Source organism: Sciurus carolinensis, chromosome 2 (assembly GCF_902686445.1).
Source record: "Sciurus carolinensis chromosome 2, mSciCar1.2, whole genome shotgun sequence".
Classification (NCBI taxonomy): domain Eukaryota; kingdom Metazoa; phylum Chordata; class Mammalia; order Rodentia; family Sciuridae; genus Sciurus; species Sciurus carolinensis.
Window position 1 is genome coordinate 20,359,272 of NC_062214.1, and position 18,524 is coordinate 20,377,795.

General features: G+C 48.1%; 1 protein-coding gene across 1 annotated transcript in view; it reads left to right on the plus strand.

Annotated features, from left to right (window-relative positions):
• Positions 1-17,655, plus strand: part of Tti1 (TELO2 interacting protein 1) — a 44,160-nt gene extending 26,505 nt beyond the window's left edge. The window contains exons 5-8 of the mRNA XM_047541220.1: positions 2,195-2,335; positions 4,304-4,508; positions 4,794-4,881; positions 16,959-17,655. Coding sequence (XP_047397176.1) covers positions 2,195-2,335; positions 4,304-4,508; positions 4,794-4,881; positions 16,959-17,142 — 618 coding nt within the window. The 3' untranslated portion in view covers positions 17,143-17,655. The remainder of the gene's footprint in view (positions 1-2,194; positions 2,336-4,303; positions 4,509-4,793; positions 4,882-16,958) is intronic.
• Positions 17,656-18,524: the final 869 nt, after the last annotated feature.

An 18,524-nucleotide genomic window follows, 5' to 3' on the forward strand; every position in this document is an offset into this window, starting at 1 on the left:
CACATTGGCTTGCTGGGTGGGGGCAAAGGTAGGAAACCCTGACCCACAGGTGGTCTCAGGCTCTGAGTCTGTTTTATAGAACTTGTTTGGTCTTTCTGAGTACTTCCCGTTAGCAATCACGTATTTCATTCAGCAAGCGCTTTTCAAGTGTGTGTTACACACAAAGCTTCAATGTAGGTGTTTAATACATTCAGCAAACTCCCCTGAACATCCTTCAAGCTCTTCCCTTTTATGGAGGCTTTGAGGCATTCAGAGTGTCTGTGCTGGAGTCAGACATAGACACCGCAGTTCAGCTCTTGGCTTTGCCCCTCACTAGCTGTGTGACCTCCAGGAAGGCAATTCACCATGTTAAGCCGTAGTGTCTTTGTAAAATGGAAATGAGGAATCCTGCTTCACGGGGTTGTTTATTATAAAGATAAAACAATTAGTGTGAGGTATGGCGTGTACGTTCACTAGATGCTAGCAGCACTTGTGAAGGTCAGGCAGCGGCTATATTGAAGGGCATGATCCCTGTCTTCATGGAACTTCGTGTTGTCGTGGGGTAGTACCCAAACACATCCAAGTCCAGGAGAAATACTGTGAAGGCAATAAGCAGTTTCTATGTCAGAAAATAGTAACTTAGTCAAATGTGTATTGGGAACCTACTCTACAACTAACCCTGTTGAGTATGACAGAGCTTACATTCTGGTTTAGACTAGGTCATCCAGGAAGGCCTCTCTGAAGTGGTAACATTCTAAAGGTTGAGGAGCCACTATGCAAAGGGGCAAAAGCAGGGAGAACACCATTTCAGCCAGAGGGGGACAAGTGCACCTTGAAATTAGCGAAACATGATGTAAATTGTCCAGTTACTGACAGAACTCAGCGCAGAGCCAGTCAGTGAAGCCAAAGCCTTTTCTGCTTCACTACTCTGCTCCCCTCTGTACTGCTGAGCTCTCTGCTCCCCCTGCCTAACCAGTCCTGTCCGATGGGCAGGGCCTCTTCTGGTTCTGTTCCAGTCTCAGCGTGGAGCAGCATGTGGTAGGCTCCCGGTAAGGCCTATGTGGGCGGACCTCACTCTGCCCCTCTGCTCAGCCATGCACCTCAAGTGCACTGCAGGGACTGCCCACCCTTGGGAAGCCCGAGTCAGACTGACCACAGCCTATAGCACTGTCACAGGTCTTCTGTGTTGAGGGAGCTTAGAGATGTGAGAGATCAGGAAACACATTCTCAAGGAAGGTAAAAGGTCAGATTCATCTAGGTTAACGCCAGGCCTTCCTTACGAGGTCGGCTGTACCTCAGCTGCCTGCTCTGCTCTCCAGACATCCTAGCGGGACTTGAATCCACATGGCCTCTGGGCTCACACCCCTCCAACGCTGCTGTCTCATTCTGTGGACCTGCTCCTCTCTTGCTGCTGTGCCTGAGCCCAAACGGCTCCATTCGATACCTCTTTCTCGCCCCTTTATGCGGTCCTCCTGTAGCTTAAGCCATTCCAGTGTCAAAGCAGATCTCAAGTCTTTTCTGCCTCTGCTGCCATCCCGTGGCAACGTGCCTTTGCCCCTCTCCTGTGGACTTGTGCTATGGCCTCCTGAAGGGCCCCTTCACTTCTCTCTCCCCTTCAAGCCCCTTCTCCACTCAGCAACTAGAATGACCTTAAAATGTGAATCTTATCATGTCACTTTCCTGCTCAAAACGCTTAGATGACTCCCCACTGCGTTTGGTACAAAATAAAAGATTCTTAACTTGACCCCCTTGTGGTCCAGCCCTCAGTCATGTGCCATAAGATCTGTCTCTTCTCAGCACAGCAAGTGCAGGGTCTTCCTCCTTATGGTGCCAGCAGTAGAAACACACCACCCTGCACAGGACAAATGCCTGCTCATCTCTTAGGTCTTGTTTTAGGAGCTATTCCTCGGAGAGGCCTTCCTAGCAGCCTCTGTGCTTTAGTTCTTCCCTTCCGCCCTTTACCTTCCTTCCTGACACAATGGGTAATCTTCTTTTTATTTGGTTGTTATCTAATTAAGGTCTTAGTTGACCATAAAGCCTGTGAAAGCAAGGAAGCCTATATATTTTGTCCCTGTGTGTCTCCCTAGTACCCAGCCAGGCCTGTAGTCAATAGTTACTCAATACTTTTCTCAATCTTACTCTTAAAATGGTAACTCAAGCCAGGCCTCTGGTTGCAAACCTTTACAATCTAATGAAATCATGTCTTTTCTTTCAGGTCTTGGATGTGCTGGATTTGTGTGTGGTGGTTCTGCAGACACACAAGAACCAGCTCCTTCCCTTGGCTCATCGGGCCTGGCCCTCCCTGGTGCACCGACTCACAAATGATGACCCTCTGGCAGTGCTCAGAGCCTTCAAGGTACTGCACTGATGGTCCCCTGTCTGTCACGGGAATTTTAAGCACAGAGGTCCTCAGGTTCTTTTGCATCTCTTCTCTTTCTGTTGATTGCATGTCACAGACCTTGAAGAAAGTGTAGAAAAATAAGAAAAGGACAGAAAAGAAAAGTCACTTTCCTTTTGAATTTGAATCAGGATGAACTAGTAAAGCAAAAGGCCACCAGTATTTATTGAACATCTCCTGTGTGCCAGGTAGTGGGCCCGGCACTTCCCCACACGTGAGCTCATCTCAAGTCCGTCAGGGTAAGTGTATGGCCTCCTCTTTTAACAGATTAGAAAACAGTCTCAGAGAAGTTAGTGTCTCAAGATCATGCAGCTTGAAAGCGATGGACCCAGATCCGTGGGTTCATGCTCATGTTCCTTGCTCTGCACAAGGGTTCCTAGTTTTTGGGTAAAGGGGCGGGGTTCTAGTATGGTCATCTCTGCCCAGCCGAACCACTTTGAGTTAAGCCCATGACCACCCATTTCAGGTGGGGCTTAGGAATATCTATCCCATCCTTCTCATACGGTTGTCAACGATAAAATGAGACTCTGATGGAGTGCTTTAAGCAGCTGAAAATCCTGTGTAGATGTAAGGTATTATTCTCCTTAGTTTGGCTTATATGAGCACATGTATTTTAGCTTATTTATTTATATCCTTCTTTGTTCTAAAAAGCACTTATGACATTCTACAGAGATACATTTACTGTGGCAAACTATCATAAATTAGAAGCAGGAGAGCAAAAAGAAACAAAGAAAAAAAATGTGTGGGGAGTCGAAGGAATCTGAGAATGCAATTAATGTACTGGGCCAAAGTAGTAAAACTCAAATCCCAGTTTACATTCAAAACACATAAAATTGTTAATATTTTTTTCCAAAGCAATATGCATACAATGGTGTATGTGTGTGTGTGTGTATGTGTGTGTGTGTGGTGTGGTGTGGTGTGTGTGTGCAGTGTGTGTATGTGTGTGGCAGGGGGAAGGAGAAAGATTGGGGGGAGGTGTTACTAAATCTTATTCAGATGCATCATTTTCCTTTATGAAAATTAATAGCTTATCTGAAATGACAGCAAGTGTATAAAAATGAAAAAACATCCAGATGTGTGCACTGAAACTGAGGCTGCTCTCCACACACAAGCACACCGATGACACCTGAGGTCGGCAAAAGCTTATGCAGTCCAGCCGAGGGACCTGAAATGAGTGCCGTATTCTCTGCAAAGTGGGCAGCCGCTCTGTGCGCTGGTTATGCCTTACTTGCCAATTTTTAAAGAAATTCCTCTTCTCCTGTATACTCAGTCTTGTGCAGCAGGGCAAAACGTTTCAATATGTTCTGCTAGAGAAAGTTTAAAACGAGACATGCAAAGAAACTGCCTGTTGTGGAAGATAGAATGAGGGTGATGTACATAAGAGATTGTGCAGCCAAACGGAAGGAACGCGGAGTCGACTCCAGCCACGGAGCTGGCGTTGGCTCAGCCAGGGACCTTGCCCAGTCCTGCCCCGCTGACGCCTGCCCGTGACAGCAGCTGAGCCCCAGTGTTTGTGTCTGCTCAGCTAGCTGAGTTAAAAGCTCACGTCTTTTCTCAAGGGATGTTAAAAAGATTCCAGAGATGATCTATGTGAACTGCTTTAAGCTCTCTCTCTCTCTTTTTTTTTAAACAGAAAGGGAGGAAAAATCAAGATATTAATCATATTATTCATCCAACCCAAGATTCCTCTGAATTATTCTCCATGTAATCTGTATTTATGGATTGAAGCAGCCATGCCTTGGGAGCAGAGACCTCCAAATTCATAACTGTCAAAATTACAAACCATGGGCAAGGAATTAACAGCAATAATTCTATTTTTTTTTTTTTTCCAAGTAGAGACCTAGATGGAATTGAATTACCAGGCATTCTTTAGTGCTCTTGCTGCCGTGGCGATTTCAGTCAGTAGGTTGGGGACTGTTTCTGCAGGTTTTACAGACGCTGGGAGGCAAGTGTGGTGATTTTCTACGGAACCGGTTCTGCAAAGATGTCTTGCCAAAGCTGGCTGGCTCCTTAGTCACCCAGGCGCCCATCAGTGCCAGGGCTGGACCAGTTTACTCACACACGCTGGCCTTCAAGTTGCAGCTGGCTGTCTTACAGGGCCTGGGCCCCCTCTGCCAGCGACTGGACCTAGGTGGGTACCGACACATGTCACTGGAACGCAGAGCCTGCAGCGCCCCTGCTTTGCACTCTGCCTGGTCCTGCCAGGCTCCCTTGCCTCCCCGCGTGTGCACCTGCTTCCGTCTTGCTTTGGCCGCATGGGTCTGTTTACCTTAGTGCTGTCCTGGTTTGCAGGATGCATTATAGAGCTCAGGGAGCCTTGCCTCCCTTTGCCCATCTCCCCAGGCAGCAGTTGGTTGCTGCTTGTCCCAAATGAAGTCTGAGGGTCGATGCTTTGTTTTGTTTTTCCTCTCTGCAGGTGAGGGTGACCTGAATAAAGTGGCTGATGCCTGCTTGATTTACCTCAGCACCAAACAGCCCGTGAAATTACAAGAGGCTGCCAGGAGGTACGTCTGCTTGATCACCCGCATCTCTTTACGTTTGTTCTAAATTATAGATGATTTGCTAATGGCAAGCAGAGTTGAGGCATCTCTGCTCTTTTCTCCTTCTCCTTGCCAGGTTAAGATGATTTCTTTAGCTGTGTCAACTCTAAAAATGGTATTTTTACTAGATGCCTTTCTCTTTGCAAGTAACCTTTTCCTCTGCTGCAGTGTCAGCATCAATTCCATAGGGGCAAAAAGCAGAATGACCATGTGGTAGAGGGGACCTGCCACCCTCCTGGCTAGAGGGTGATTTCACCTGTAGGCCCTGTTCCTGGTGACCTAGTGACCCTGTCATCTTTCCATGCCTTGGCTCCCTCCAGTGCAGGGTGAAAGCTCCAGGTGACTAATCTGCCATCCCCAGACTCCACAAGGATCTGGGATGATGGGAAATTGCATGCGAGATTGGCCGAGTGTGCGAGCAGCCCACGTGTGCCTGTTTCTAGAGTCCACAGCAACCATCTTGTTCTAGCAGAAGTCTGGGACCCAAACAACAGCAAGAACAACGGCACGGGCCTTTTCTGAGTCTGAAATTACATGATTCTGATTTCTAAGAGTCTTGACCATGCCTATTAGAGAAGGGCTGTACTGCCTCTAGTAGAAGCTATTTCCAGTTCCATGAGTACTAAGTGATTTTTCTCCCACGCTGAAACTCTGAGCACAGCAGCTTGAGAGCACCCCCAGCCTGAGAGTCCGTGCTCTCTGGCCTCCTTCCCCAGCTCTTCTTCCTTTTAGGAGCAACAGCGTTCTCAAAGTGTTGCCTGGTGCCTGCTGGGCCTTGACTATCTGGCCTGTCAGCTCCATGTCCCTGAGCAGAGTCTCTCCTCCTTCCTGGGCTCCTGGGGACAGTGCCCTGAGTGAGCATCCTTGGTGGGACAGGAGTCACCCCATTGCCTCTCTGCCTGGAAGGGGGAGAGCCAGCTTGCTCCTCATAACCTTGCACTCCCCAGGAGTGACGGGAATATCTTTTTGAATTGAGTTATTGTCTTTGCAGTTTTTGCTTTTGATTTCCCCAGTAGCCTTTTTTCTTTCTGTCCTATTCCTATCACATCACTTAGGCCAGAATCAGTGATGATTTCTGGAGCACAGGGGTGCGTCGCGTCCCAAGGAGCTTCCTGTCCCTGGCATTCGTATTCCTTAAAGAACCAACTGAGGGCGAACATGGTCCTCTCTGGCAGTATCCCAAAGCTAATGATGCTCTGATTTGAAGTGCAGCCCAAGAATGGAATGAATTGATCATAAAGTACATTTTTTTGACTGCCTGTTACAACCAGGAGTGACACAGCTCTGACTTCACCTTCCCTGTTCCATCCTGCTTTCCTACACCCACCACATTGCATCTTTCAAGTTTAGAGCTATTAAACAAACTATATTCACAATTCATTATTTTTTCATAGTTGGACCCAGGATCAGACCTTGCTGAGTCCTAAGGTGGCATCTGGCGCCTCTGGGGAGGAGCGTGGTCAGGCCACTGCTGCAGCTCTCTGCTTGCTCCACAGCATTCCATTCAGGTTCAAGTCAGATGCCCTCCCTCTGCAGCAGGGGAGGAAGAAGCAGGCTTGATTACTTCACACACATCGCCTGCAAACTTATTTTGAAGTCAGGGGAAAAAATCAGTGTTGTCCTTGATCAAGAGCTGATTTGGCATCTTGATTCAGAAATTAATAAGCTCTCTAAATGGGAGGAGAATCTGAGACAATAGGAAACTTGGTGTCTGTGAGCTGAATTACCGCCTGAAGAGAGGGAGATGGCGGGCTCATTAGTGCTGGAACAATCACACCCGCTGGTACTGATGAGCTGGGCCCCCGAGCGAGATGGAGTCCCCACCACCCAGCCGCTTGTCTTTAGTTCTTTCCTTTGCTCCCCACATACATTATCAAGGGTGAAGCCTGTCTGCCTTCTTGCAAAGTCTCTTAAAACTGCTTCTCTTCTTCTCCAAGCACAGTGTAGGCCAGGCACCATCACCCCTCAGCTAAACAACCACAGAAGCCTCTGTGCTGGTCCCCTGTCCTCGCTCTTGCCCCTCCTCAGTATTCTCCACACATCCATCAGTGAAGAAGAGAAAACCGTGTGTTCAGGGAGCCCTGTGGTTGGGGGTTTACAGAAAGCCACGCTCTGCTTAGTATTCAGAAGAACCAGTCCAAGTGCTGTCCAGAGATGACTCGCTCCCTGGGACCTAGTGCAGTCCCCACCCCCCCCCTGCCTGCTGGAGGGCTGAGGGGACTGTGAGAGCAGGTGCTATTCTGAGGCACAGAGATGGATGAGCGCTGTGGTCTGTGGGCCCCTCTGGCAGGTGGGGTGAGGACCACAGCAGCCTCCGTCGTGTAGGGGTAGAGGCAGACTTGGCCACTCCACGGAGAGCCTCAGCTTGTGCATTACAGCTAGGTTTCTCCTACTCTTGTTTGCTTTTCCTGGCTTCAAAGAATGACCAAGCCTGTGTTTGCTTTTTTAATTTGTCATATTAAATATAGCCTTTGTGGCAGGCTTTTACGTCCAGGCTGTAAACTCTGGAAATGGAAATTGATCAGGGGGTGGTTGATATAACCAAGGCTGTAAATGCTAAGAACAGAGATGCCATTCTAGTTTAATGCTTTTATCTAGTGAATGTGCCTTGTAAGGAGGGGGCATAAATCTTGCAACTTGGGGGAGGTGGGGGGCAGGGTATAACCTTGCTGCTTGTTACCACCAGGTGTCACTGTTAACTGGAGATGCAAAACAAAAACAAAAACAACCAGCTCCCCAAAGTCCATCCAGTTAAATAACTTCAGTGAATAACAAACGAGCAAATCATATATAGGGTGTGAGAGGAGGGGTCAGTATACCAGGAGCTGTAAATAAGGCAGAGTCCCTAAGGGCAAGCATTGGATTTCAAATAACAGGTCAGATCAGCCACACCCTCTTCTCAGCCCAGGGCAGAGGCATACTTAACTGATTTAAATTCCCAGGTGGCCCCAGAAGCCTTCAGGGTATCTCCCAGCATGCAGTGGGTCTCCACAGTTCTGTGCCTTTCTGACCAGGGAACTTTTCCCTTCCACACATGAAAGGAATTTGAGATGAAAGAATAAACCCCAAATTTCTGTTTCTTCTTTAAGCCAGTACATGCACTCAGCCAGGCTGAAGTCCGTTAGAGCCATACTCTTTGGGCCAGCCTCTGAGAGCCCCTGTCTTGCAGTGAGGTCTTACATCATTCAGTAAGACTCACCCTGGACCACAAGGAAATAAACCTAGGCAATATCTATTTTTATAAAGATTAAGTCCATGCCCAGCACATCTCAGGATCAAGGAACAAAACCTTTAGACTGCTTGTTTCTCTTCCAAGTTCTGCTCCCACCTGCCAACCCCGGAGCCCGGCTAGGGATGCAGGGCACCAACAGGTAGTGACCAGCTGGTGCACCTTCTGGTCATGCAGGTACTGAATGCTGCTGTTGCTATAGTCCTTGATGTGGTGGAGGAGGGGGCATTGCCCTTTCAGCTTCCTCTGCCCAGCCATTGTGTATCAGAGCAGAGGGCACCAGTCTTGGAGATGGACAAACCTAGGTTCAGATCTTTCCAGCCTCGTGACCTTGAACGAATGGTTTAGTCTCCTACATTTTATTTCCATCCTCCATAAACAGGGGGTGAGGTGACAGTAACATTCTCTTCTTAGGGTCTTGGTGTAGACATCTTGCTTTGATGCTCTGGATGTCCACTCAGTGCTCGCTCATTCTGCACATCGTTGAGGAGACTGTATGTGCCAGGCACCATTCTCAACACTGAAAGTAGAGGGAATGGACAGGCCTGTGCCCTCACTGTGCTTATGTTCTAAGATACACACACACACACACACACACACACACACAGGGGCCGGCTGTAGGTATAAATTTATCAAATATACATTATGTGTATGTTACACACACATCTACTTGAATGCAGTGTTACTTGCCAGCCTGCTGAGTCTTTTCTGAAACCTGAACAGAGGTTTTCACCTCAGAAAGGTCTTTTTCATGTTAATTGTGCCACCTCTTCCCACCCCCTCTGCGTGAGAGTATGACAGGTTTGAAGGTTCATTTCCTGACTGACTTCCCTGCTCTCTTTCTAACAGTAGGATCCCAGCCCATCAAAGAACCAGCCAGTGCCTTCAAACCGGGGACAAACACAGACTGGCACAGGCTCCTCCATTTCATCCCCGTCAGAGCCCAACTCCTGTCTTCACCCACACGTAGGCCTATTATATTTGAACAGATCAGGAGCCACAGAGGTGATCCATTGGTTCAGCTGAGCTCGGAAGGAGTAGCTTATTCCCTTAAATGGTGTGGGCAGTTTGTTTGAGGTTGGGCTACCAAACTATTTCCCCTTCAGATTGCACCCAGCATGGAAATGAGGGCACTTCTATTATTTTTCCTTTTGACACTTGATTAATAGTTGACAAATCCAGACCAAGTAGTTGGCTTTCCTATTATCCATCTTTCAACAGGCCTTGCTGCTTTTCTTTTCAAGGCCCATTGTTCTAAAAATACACTCAGATCTGAAGCTGTTCACTGTGCGCGTATAGGCATGATTTCATGGTGTCAAAGAGAAGAGACATCTGCCATGCAGATTACAAACAGAGTGGGTTGCTGGGTTTCAGATCTAAAGGCAGGGACCTCAGTGCTGCTTAAATCAGATGCTACCAGTCCTGTCCCTGCTTCCTCGGTGCTATCATGTGACTGATGATCGACCACCCAGTGGGGTGTATTTGCAGATATACATGCAGTGCTGGGTCGGGAACAGGATGCCCTTGATGGCAGATCTTGCCTGCTGGCTGTGCTGCTTCACAAAGTGGATTTTGTGGTTATCAAAATCCTGGGCAGACGGCAGGGTAGCCATTTGTTCCCTTTGCCTGTCTGTTGTCTGTCTTGAACACCTAAGAGGCTGTCAGAATGTAATAATCTCAGTACCAGACAAAGTAGCAGGGAAATGGCCCAAGTATCATCTTACATGGGCATTTATTTGAAAGACTGGCAGGAGGGTGCTGGGGTTGAACCCAGGGTCTTGCTCATGCGAGGCATGCGCTCCAGCACTGTGCCATACACTGGCCACACAGTAAATGCAGCCCACACATTCGCTACAGCCTCTTAGGTGCTCAAGACAGACAATTTTTACTGATCTCTTATTATGAGCCAAGTACTGTGTTGAGAGTTGAAGATTTCAAAGATGAATACCAAGTTAGAGCTGGCCTCACATTGCCGCTCAATAGCAAGGTAAGCATGGGCAAGTTAATTTACTTCTCAAAGCCTGGGCTTCCTAATCTATAAGATAAAATAATCATATCACTTTCTACCTGATACAATTATTATAAGGTTCATATATTCATTTTTTAACACAAAAATAATACCACAGAGTAAAAAAGTCAATAAATAGTACTTATTCATCATTATTTAAACTTCCTCCTTAATTCCAAAAATGACTTGAGAGTCTTTAAACTAAGTGTATGCGGTAAAGAAAAAAGGAAACAAGCGAAGGACTTTTTAAAAGGAAAAGGGATATGAGCAAAAGTAAGATGGAGCCAGCGTCAAGGTGGGTGTGTGGAGTGCAGAGCCTGCGCCCCACCAGAGCGGGACTTGAAGTGGCTCCACACTTCCTAACGGACAGCAGAGGGAAGTGTCATCTGTGGCACACCTTTTCCAGTGAACACTGGAAATGAGCTTAGAAAGAGAAAGCTCAGTCAGAAGCACAGCTCTCCTTGTCACTGAACCTTAGGAAGATGCCTCCGTGGGTCATCTCGGAAGAGCACAGGGTGCCCTTGTGACTAATGTCCTCAGCACCCTTGCAGTAAATACAGAAAGAGCCATTTCTTGAAGCATCTGAAGACTTGGCACCAAAACACAGCTGACAGGAAAACAGTTCCGGGAGGAGGGGGCAAAGCATTCAGGCCGCTGCCTGGACGCCTGTGTGTCGGGGAGGGGTGGAAGCTGCTGCGGCCTGCTTGCGGCCAGCCTGTGCCAAGGCCTGAGTCCATCAGCACAGGTGACCGCTTTAAAGTCAGTGCCCAGAAGCACCGCCATTGGGTCTAGGGGGGGAAGCCTAGAGGTTGGGGAGCTGACCAGATGGAAGGGGCTGCTTTTAAATCCAGCCCGGTGGGATTTAAAACCTTCTAGGTTCTGGCCTAATCAATTGTCTGTAACAGATTGAGCCTCTCAGTGCCATGTCCTTTTAAATATGCACAAAGCAATGGAGTCATTCCACTGCATTTATGACACTTTGTCTTGTGGTACTTTGGGGGCACAATTAGCATCATGCACTTCTACTGGTGTTTGTGGTTTTAAATCCTGTCCTTGTTGCATTTAAATATTTTTAATATGGGTCTCTGTGTGAGTACGTGTGTTGGAGTTAGATCGATTGATGAATGGTTTTGAACACGTAAATATAGTTAAGTCTGAAGAGTATGTATAGCTGCAGAGGTAATTGGTGGTATTTATTTGGAAAGTAAATCGTTGCTTCCAGTCATAATCCTCCATTTCCAACATTTAGAAACAAAAAACGACCTCCGTGCAGGGGAAGATAGCTAAATTGAATAGCAAGAAAGGACAGGCTTGAAATACTGGTTAACCAATGAACCGAGACCCATTAGAGTAAATTACTGAGTATGGAAACTTAGCCCCACTGCTTGCTGGCTAGGACACGTCGGCACCCTGAGCATCCATTTGTTTAAATAGCAACACACAGCCTCATTTGCAGCATCGTGTGCACCGAAGAATGGGAGAAGGGGTGGCCGGAGAAAAGAGGGCATGGAGGCCGTTCTGCCAGCGCAGGAATGACAGTCACGCTCAGGTAGCGCTGTGGCCATGCCTGCTTTCTGACGAGCGTGTGTCTTTTCTGATCACACTCCCTCGCGCCAGTATAGAGATAGCCTGTGTCAGGTTCCTAAGGAGACAGCCCTAAATAACTTCTTTAGAAGCCCCAAATAAATAAATAAATAAACAGATCACAGAGCCGCAAGTTCTTTACCACTGGCATTTACCCTGACAGCTCATGAGAGCATTTTATAAATCCAGAAAGAGACAAGGAACAGCAGACCCCTCAAGCAAATAATTGACAGAGAAAGAATAGCCTGCCGCCCAGGAGAGCCGGAAGCCCCACATTTCAGTTACAGTTTATTTAGCCTTCGTGGGCCTTGATTGGCTGGTGGTTTTCTGGAGTTCCCGTTCAGCAGATGTTGTCTAGACAGAAGTGGTGAGGACACACTTCGTACTATGTGCTTCTGCAGCAGAGGGATTGCTTTTTGGTTGCACCACGTCGTGGGAAGGGGTGCAACCCAGCGTTCATGATGGAGAACCACTGTGGACCCTCAGAGCTGGAAGGCACCTTTGCACTGATCTGATCCACACCTCTCTTTACAGAGGAGCAGTTGGCCATGTCCCCTCCTCAGGACTCCTTCCCTGGCTCCACCCACATGCTTCCTAGGATGGCCCTGGCCATATTGCAACATGGGCGCCTCTGATCTGTCAGCCTTCCCAACCAGACAGGGCAGCGAGACCAGAGCCTCTGTCCATCCGTCTTTGTATCTGAAGACCTGGCACAGAGCCTGGGCTGGACCAGGTGCTAGTAAATATTTGATGAACGATGAAGAGATGAGACCCGAACCCAGCCCGTTTCCTACCTCCCCAGGCCACCTCACTCCAGCTTGCTCACTCAGTAGCCCAATACCGATCCTGAAGGAATAAGCCGCTCTGCTGGTTGGGCATCTGGAGTTTATAGGTACTTAGTGATACCCGTCAATTGTAGATAGGGCTGAAGTGCAGGGAAATGGCTGCCTGCATGAAGCGAAATTCAATAAAACCGCATTTTAAGTGAAAAATCAGTATAAACACCAGGCTTCTTTGCCATGGAAACAGAGGTTGCTTAGAAACTGCCTAACGGCGAGTTCTAAATTTTTTAAAGTCAAGTTATCATTTAAGCTACACGGCCCTACAGGTTATTGAGAGATAATCACTGGCCTCGGGACACGCGGAGTCATGAGGCTCAGCTGAGCGCCTCCCTGTGCTCTGGGGACCCGGTAATCTCTTGATAACTGTGCTCCCCAGAGCCACTCGTTTGGGCCTGGGGGAAGGATAAAGAAATTTTTGTTCATCAGTTAAATAGTGTACATATATTTTTAAAAAGTGTTTCTCTTTCGGTTTGAAAAAAGATGGAACTGGTCATTTGGCATGTTTAGCAGACATCTCTGCTGGTCTCGAGATGTATTGGAACATTTTCCAGGCTGTTACCCCAGTCACTTCAAAGCAGAAGTCCTGCCTTTGTCTTCTGGCTTTCGATTATGTAGCAAGGGCCTCCCGGGACTTCAGCTTTTGCTTTGGGCTCTTTACCCTGGGAGTCCCTCTCCCCAGCTCAGGCTGGCCGGGAACAGGCCCCAGAACAAAGTGGGAGCCAAATTTGGGACAAAGCTTGGCTGCTGAGTGCTCAGACTAGACCTCCTGGTCCTCAGACTCAACTCCCAGGAGTTAAAGCCAAAGAGGGTCCTGGTTCCGAATTTGTCGGTGTTTAGAGTTCAGCAGGCCACGTGCCTCTCACCCAGCAAGAGCGCAGCTGTGCCTGCCAGCCATCTGCTTGCATGGCACGGTGTTTGCGCCCCACCTCAGGCGTGTGGAGGGCAGAGAATACTGCATTTGTTTCTTCCTGAAGATAATAGGTGAAATTAGAACCCCATTGGCTAAGAATTGGGACCCCCACCAAGTGAGCGTGGAGGGGTTATGAGTGAAACAAAAGAGAAGTGTCTTGCCCTTGCGGAGAGTCTGGGAGTAATCCCTGGCGTGGCAGTGCTGCTGGAGTTGGTCGTGATAATTATTCCTGAGACACACACAGTCTTTCCCACTTTCTGGAAGGAGTGGTGTTTTCATTACACACTTCAAAGTGTCTCCCCGCTCCTCTCCTCAGAGCCTCAGAACAAACCTGGGGAGGATGGGCCGGGTGTGGCTATCCTCCTTTGGAAGAAGAGGAAACAGGTTCAGAAGGCAAAGTAATTTGCTTCAAGCCTCAGAGGCAGGGGAAGGAGCTTGCGTTACTGCCTGCCATTCTGGGGTATCTACCCCTTTAAGAGCCAAGAAATGAGACCCAAAATAATTCTTCCAAGAGTTTGGCTCTTACCGAATAAAAAAGGTGAACTTTGTGCATTTTCTTCTTTGCTTCCTGTTAGCATTTTATTTGGAGATCTCTCCGGGCAGAGAGAGGCTTTTTGCCGTTTCCTTTTCTGCCAAATAATACAACATCCACATTTAGCATTTTGAAAAGGGCTCAGAAAATGAGCATTGCCACCTTTTCATGCCACATGAGTCAGAGAGCACTGTGACTGGACTGGGCAGTAGCACCATTCGCCGGGTGTTGCCCAGATACAAACATTCCTTGAAGCAGGAGTGCCACGCTGGAGCTTGAGACCGTGTTCCAGTTCTCGAAGGGGAAAAAAATCCAATGAAAGCATTTGCATTCTAACAGTCTTTGGCACCAGGGAAAACCGTCAGCTGTGTCACGTGTAAATAGAAATCTGCCTCCCGTTTTGGGTGCGTTTTTTTATTTCCCTTGCCACTCTAATTATCAAAGATATTTTTGTTTTTAAACAAAAACTGTCTCCCACGCAGGCCCCATCTCCTTTCTGCGGTGAAGTGGAAACAATGAATTAGAATATTCTAATCACTTCTCCAGCAAACAGTGTGCAGGTTATAAACACATGATTATCCTAAGCACAGGAAACTTAAAATTATTGGGGTACAGAACAGGACCAGGAAATTTTTAAGTGGCCCCTCACCTCCCAACCTGCCTCCCTTAGTAACCTCCGTCACATCCTTCTGTTAAGCCCGAGGAAGAAAGCAAAACTGGCTTCATGGGATAAGACCTGAGTCCCCAAAGGGCACAGGTTTTTCAGATTAATAAAATTAAGAACTAGAAATTTAGTTTTGATTGGCAAGCCTTTAATTCCTGATTTGATGCTCAAAAGGATGCTAGAGGCTCCCAGGAATAACTGTCAAAAATAAGGCAGTGGCGAGGGGGGAGTAAAATGTGAGCCTTCAAATGGTACTGTATAGAGTTGTCCCTCGGTATGCATGGGTGGGTTGGTTCCCGGACCCCCCACATTTGCCAAAAACCAAGAATGTCAAGACCCTTGTATAAAATGGAACGGTATTCGCATAAAACCTACACACATCGTCTCACCTTACATCAGCTCCTGATTACTTACGATACCTCACACCGTGTAAATGCTGTGTGAATGTTTGTCACACGGTGTTGTCTAGGGGATGGTGACAAGGAAGAAAGGCCATGGGTGTTCTGTACAGATGCAGTGTGTTTTCCAAATAGTTTCAGTCCGTGGTTGGTTGACCCCATGGGTGGAGCCTGTGGGTACAGAAGGCCGACTGTAGCTTGAGTTGGTAAGAGGGAATCTCATGCTTAGGGCTTGATCTGCTTCCTTCTTCAGCAAAACCCTGAGGAGGTGAGAACACCGAGTCCGAGACAAGGGTGAGTTCCTGCAGCTCCTTAGCTAGCGATGGCATGGCATGGATCCTGTTAATGTTCCTTCTTTACTTCTTTTATTTATCCGTACCTATACATGATTGCGCAGCACTGGGGGTTGAACCCAGGGGTGCTCCACCACTGAGCCACACCCCATCCCTTTTTATTTTTTATTTTGGAACAGGATCTTGCTAAGTTGCCAAGGCTGACGTGGAACTTGTGCTCCTCCTGCCTCAGCCTCCTAAGTCACTGGGGTCACAGACGTGCGCCACCATGCCTGGCCCCATATTCCTTTCTTAATGAAAAGCAACTAATTTCTCCTTCATATCCTTTTACAGAATATAAATATTCCAAAGAAGGATGTCACCTTAAGTCATTAGTGAGGCACTGAGTAAGTCAAAAAGTCACATGAAAATAAGAACCTGTTTAATCATTGAGTGTTTACCAAATGCTTATCATGTGCCATGCCAGGTGGCCAGGAACGGCAGTGAACAGGACAGCCTTGGTCCCTGCCCTTGAGGAGCTTATATTGTGAGGAAGGGAGATGGTTGTAGATAAGCCATTAGCACATATGGGAAGGGTGTGTGAATGAAAAGGAAGGGACAGCCATCTGGACAGAGCAGGAAGGCAGCCCCTGTAGCAGGGGACGCACAGGCCAAGGCAGCAGGCCAGCAGGGAGGGCCTCCTCCCTCCTGGAATTGAACAGCCAGATTCCAAGTTGTCATGTGGGCCTCTCAGCCAGGTGTGTGAGGACTGTCCACCACAGTGGCCCTGGGTGCAGTTGATGGTTCAGAAGTGGGAGGTGAGCAGATAAGAGGCAAGGGCCAGGTAACCTCATGACCTTGACCTTGGTGGGTTGGTGGTGGCTCAGGCCTTGGGCACTGTTGTGAGTAGGGCATCAGTACCCAGTTCCTGACAGAGGTCACGGACAGGCCTCAGCTGGTTCTGTCCCCAGAAAATAAAGGACCCTTTGCCAGCCTGCAAAGAGTCCCGTGTTCTTTTGGATCTAATTCCTGTGGGCTCCTCTCAGGGGAGCCCGAGTGTGTATGTGTTGAAACCACCAAGAATCTGGGACTCTTCATGGCCAGAAAGGGTCCAGCTGCACAATTCAGCAAGAACCTGGAGACCAAGAGGCTTGTCCGGGGGCCCAGGCAGGGAGCCCCACTCTGGGTCTGACTCACATGCTTCCCTCTGCAGTCCCCCATCCTGCCTGAGCCCTTCAGACCTTGTAATGAGGGGTGGGCCCTGTCATTTTTCTTTTCAAAATGCCAGCTTCAGACTCCAAAACTTAACCTATGTCTTTGCCAAGAGCTCGTTGGATGTCAATACTGTCTGCTCGGCCTAATTACTATTTTACTCTGTCAGTGGATATGAAGCTGTTTACCTTGATTCCTGTTAGGCTTTGGGACCGTCCTGATGTTCCTGTCTTAGGAACTAAAGTGGGTTCCTTGTGCTGTCGAAGGGGTTTGATAGGATTGACTTCTTCTCAGCCCCGTAAACAGCCACTGGGGTGAAGGCAGCACACCCCACCCCACCACCCGGGCTTCCCTCCTGGACTCACCCCTCACTCCTGCCTCTCCCAACAGCGTCTTCCTGCACCTGATGAAAGTGGACCCGGACTCCACCTGGTTCCTCCTGAATGACCTTTACTGCCCCCTGCCACTCACGCCGCCCCACGCCAGCCTCCACCCCGTGTTGCTGCGTGGGGCCTCCGTACAGCAGAGCCCCTACGCCACCAACGTGCTGCGGCTGCTCCGGGAGCTGCAGTGACCTGCCCTCCTCCCCTGCTGCCGGAAGGTGGGCCAACCCACCCCTGCCGGAGGCCTTTGGGCAGCAGCAGAGAAGCCTGTGGAGGTGGATCAGACAGCCAATCAATTTATAAATTGATCAATCACGCAACTGCCTAAAAATTGGATTGAAAGAAAATAGCAAGCTGTTACTTAATATTTCATACCTCGTGTTTGCAGATGACATTGTCTGTCAGCTCTAAGGGTTTAACACAGCTGCCTGCCACCTCCATGGCCCCATCTGCCTCCCAGACCCCTGCCATACATACAACCCTAAGTACGTAAGGATGCTGGGACCGAAGTGCACTGAATGTGTCCTCTGAACCCCTGAGAGTGGCATTTAGGACCCCACATCTAAGAACCTTCAGAGTACAGCTCTGCCACCACAGACAGGTCTCCATGTGCGCCACCGTCCTCCTCAAATGAGGAGCTGGAACTCATTTGTTGTACCTAACCTATTCTTTGGAAGAAAAGAAAATAAAGGATGAAAGTATGATCAAGAGCTCACTTTGAAGTTTGTTATTTAATTTGGGTGTTGTTTTTTTTAAATAAGATCATGTTCTTGAATGGCTAATATAGAACCATGGTATAAAATCCAAGGAGTCCCAAGCAGTCCTAAGCAATAACAGAAAGATCCCCTTCCCCAGCCTCCCTCCCTAGGGCCACCACTCAGGATGGTTCTGTGGATATTAAGTGAGAGATTAATTTCTTAATTTTCAACTGTGGATAATAGTACACAGAAACCCAGGGACCCAGAACAGCTTCACTGGTTACCAGCATGTGGCCAGTCTTGCTTTGTCTACCTCAACCCATTTACCCACCACCATGACACCCTTAGTTATTTTTAAGGATATTATTTTCAGATGTCTCACCCAAAGTTAAAATGTATAACCACAATACCATTATCATTTTAAAAAATTAACAGCAGTCCTTTGGTATTGTCAAATATTCTTCACTTGGGGTCTAAATTTCCCTGGCACGTTTGAAACTGAATTGAAGTAAGTTCTGTACTTCCAGTGATCGATGTGAATGTGTCTCTAAATACAGCTCTCTTAATTTGTAGATTCCCCTCCACTCCTCTTGTAAATTTCCTGGAAAGGAAACAAGGTCATCTGTCCCACAGCTTTCCCCACAGTCTGGGTTTGCTGACTGCGTGGCAGGCGTCCTTTCACAGGCTCCTCCTGTTCCCTGTGCTTCCTGTAAATTGGGAGGCAGAGCAAGACTCTCGCCTCAGGTTGGGTGTTTTCCTCTTGGCTTTGTTTTCTGAACTAGTACTCCAAAGATGGCCTTCCGCACTTCCATCAGGAGGTCTGGAACATCCCGTTCCTTCTGCTGGTATCACAGCCACGGGTACGTGTGCTGCAC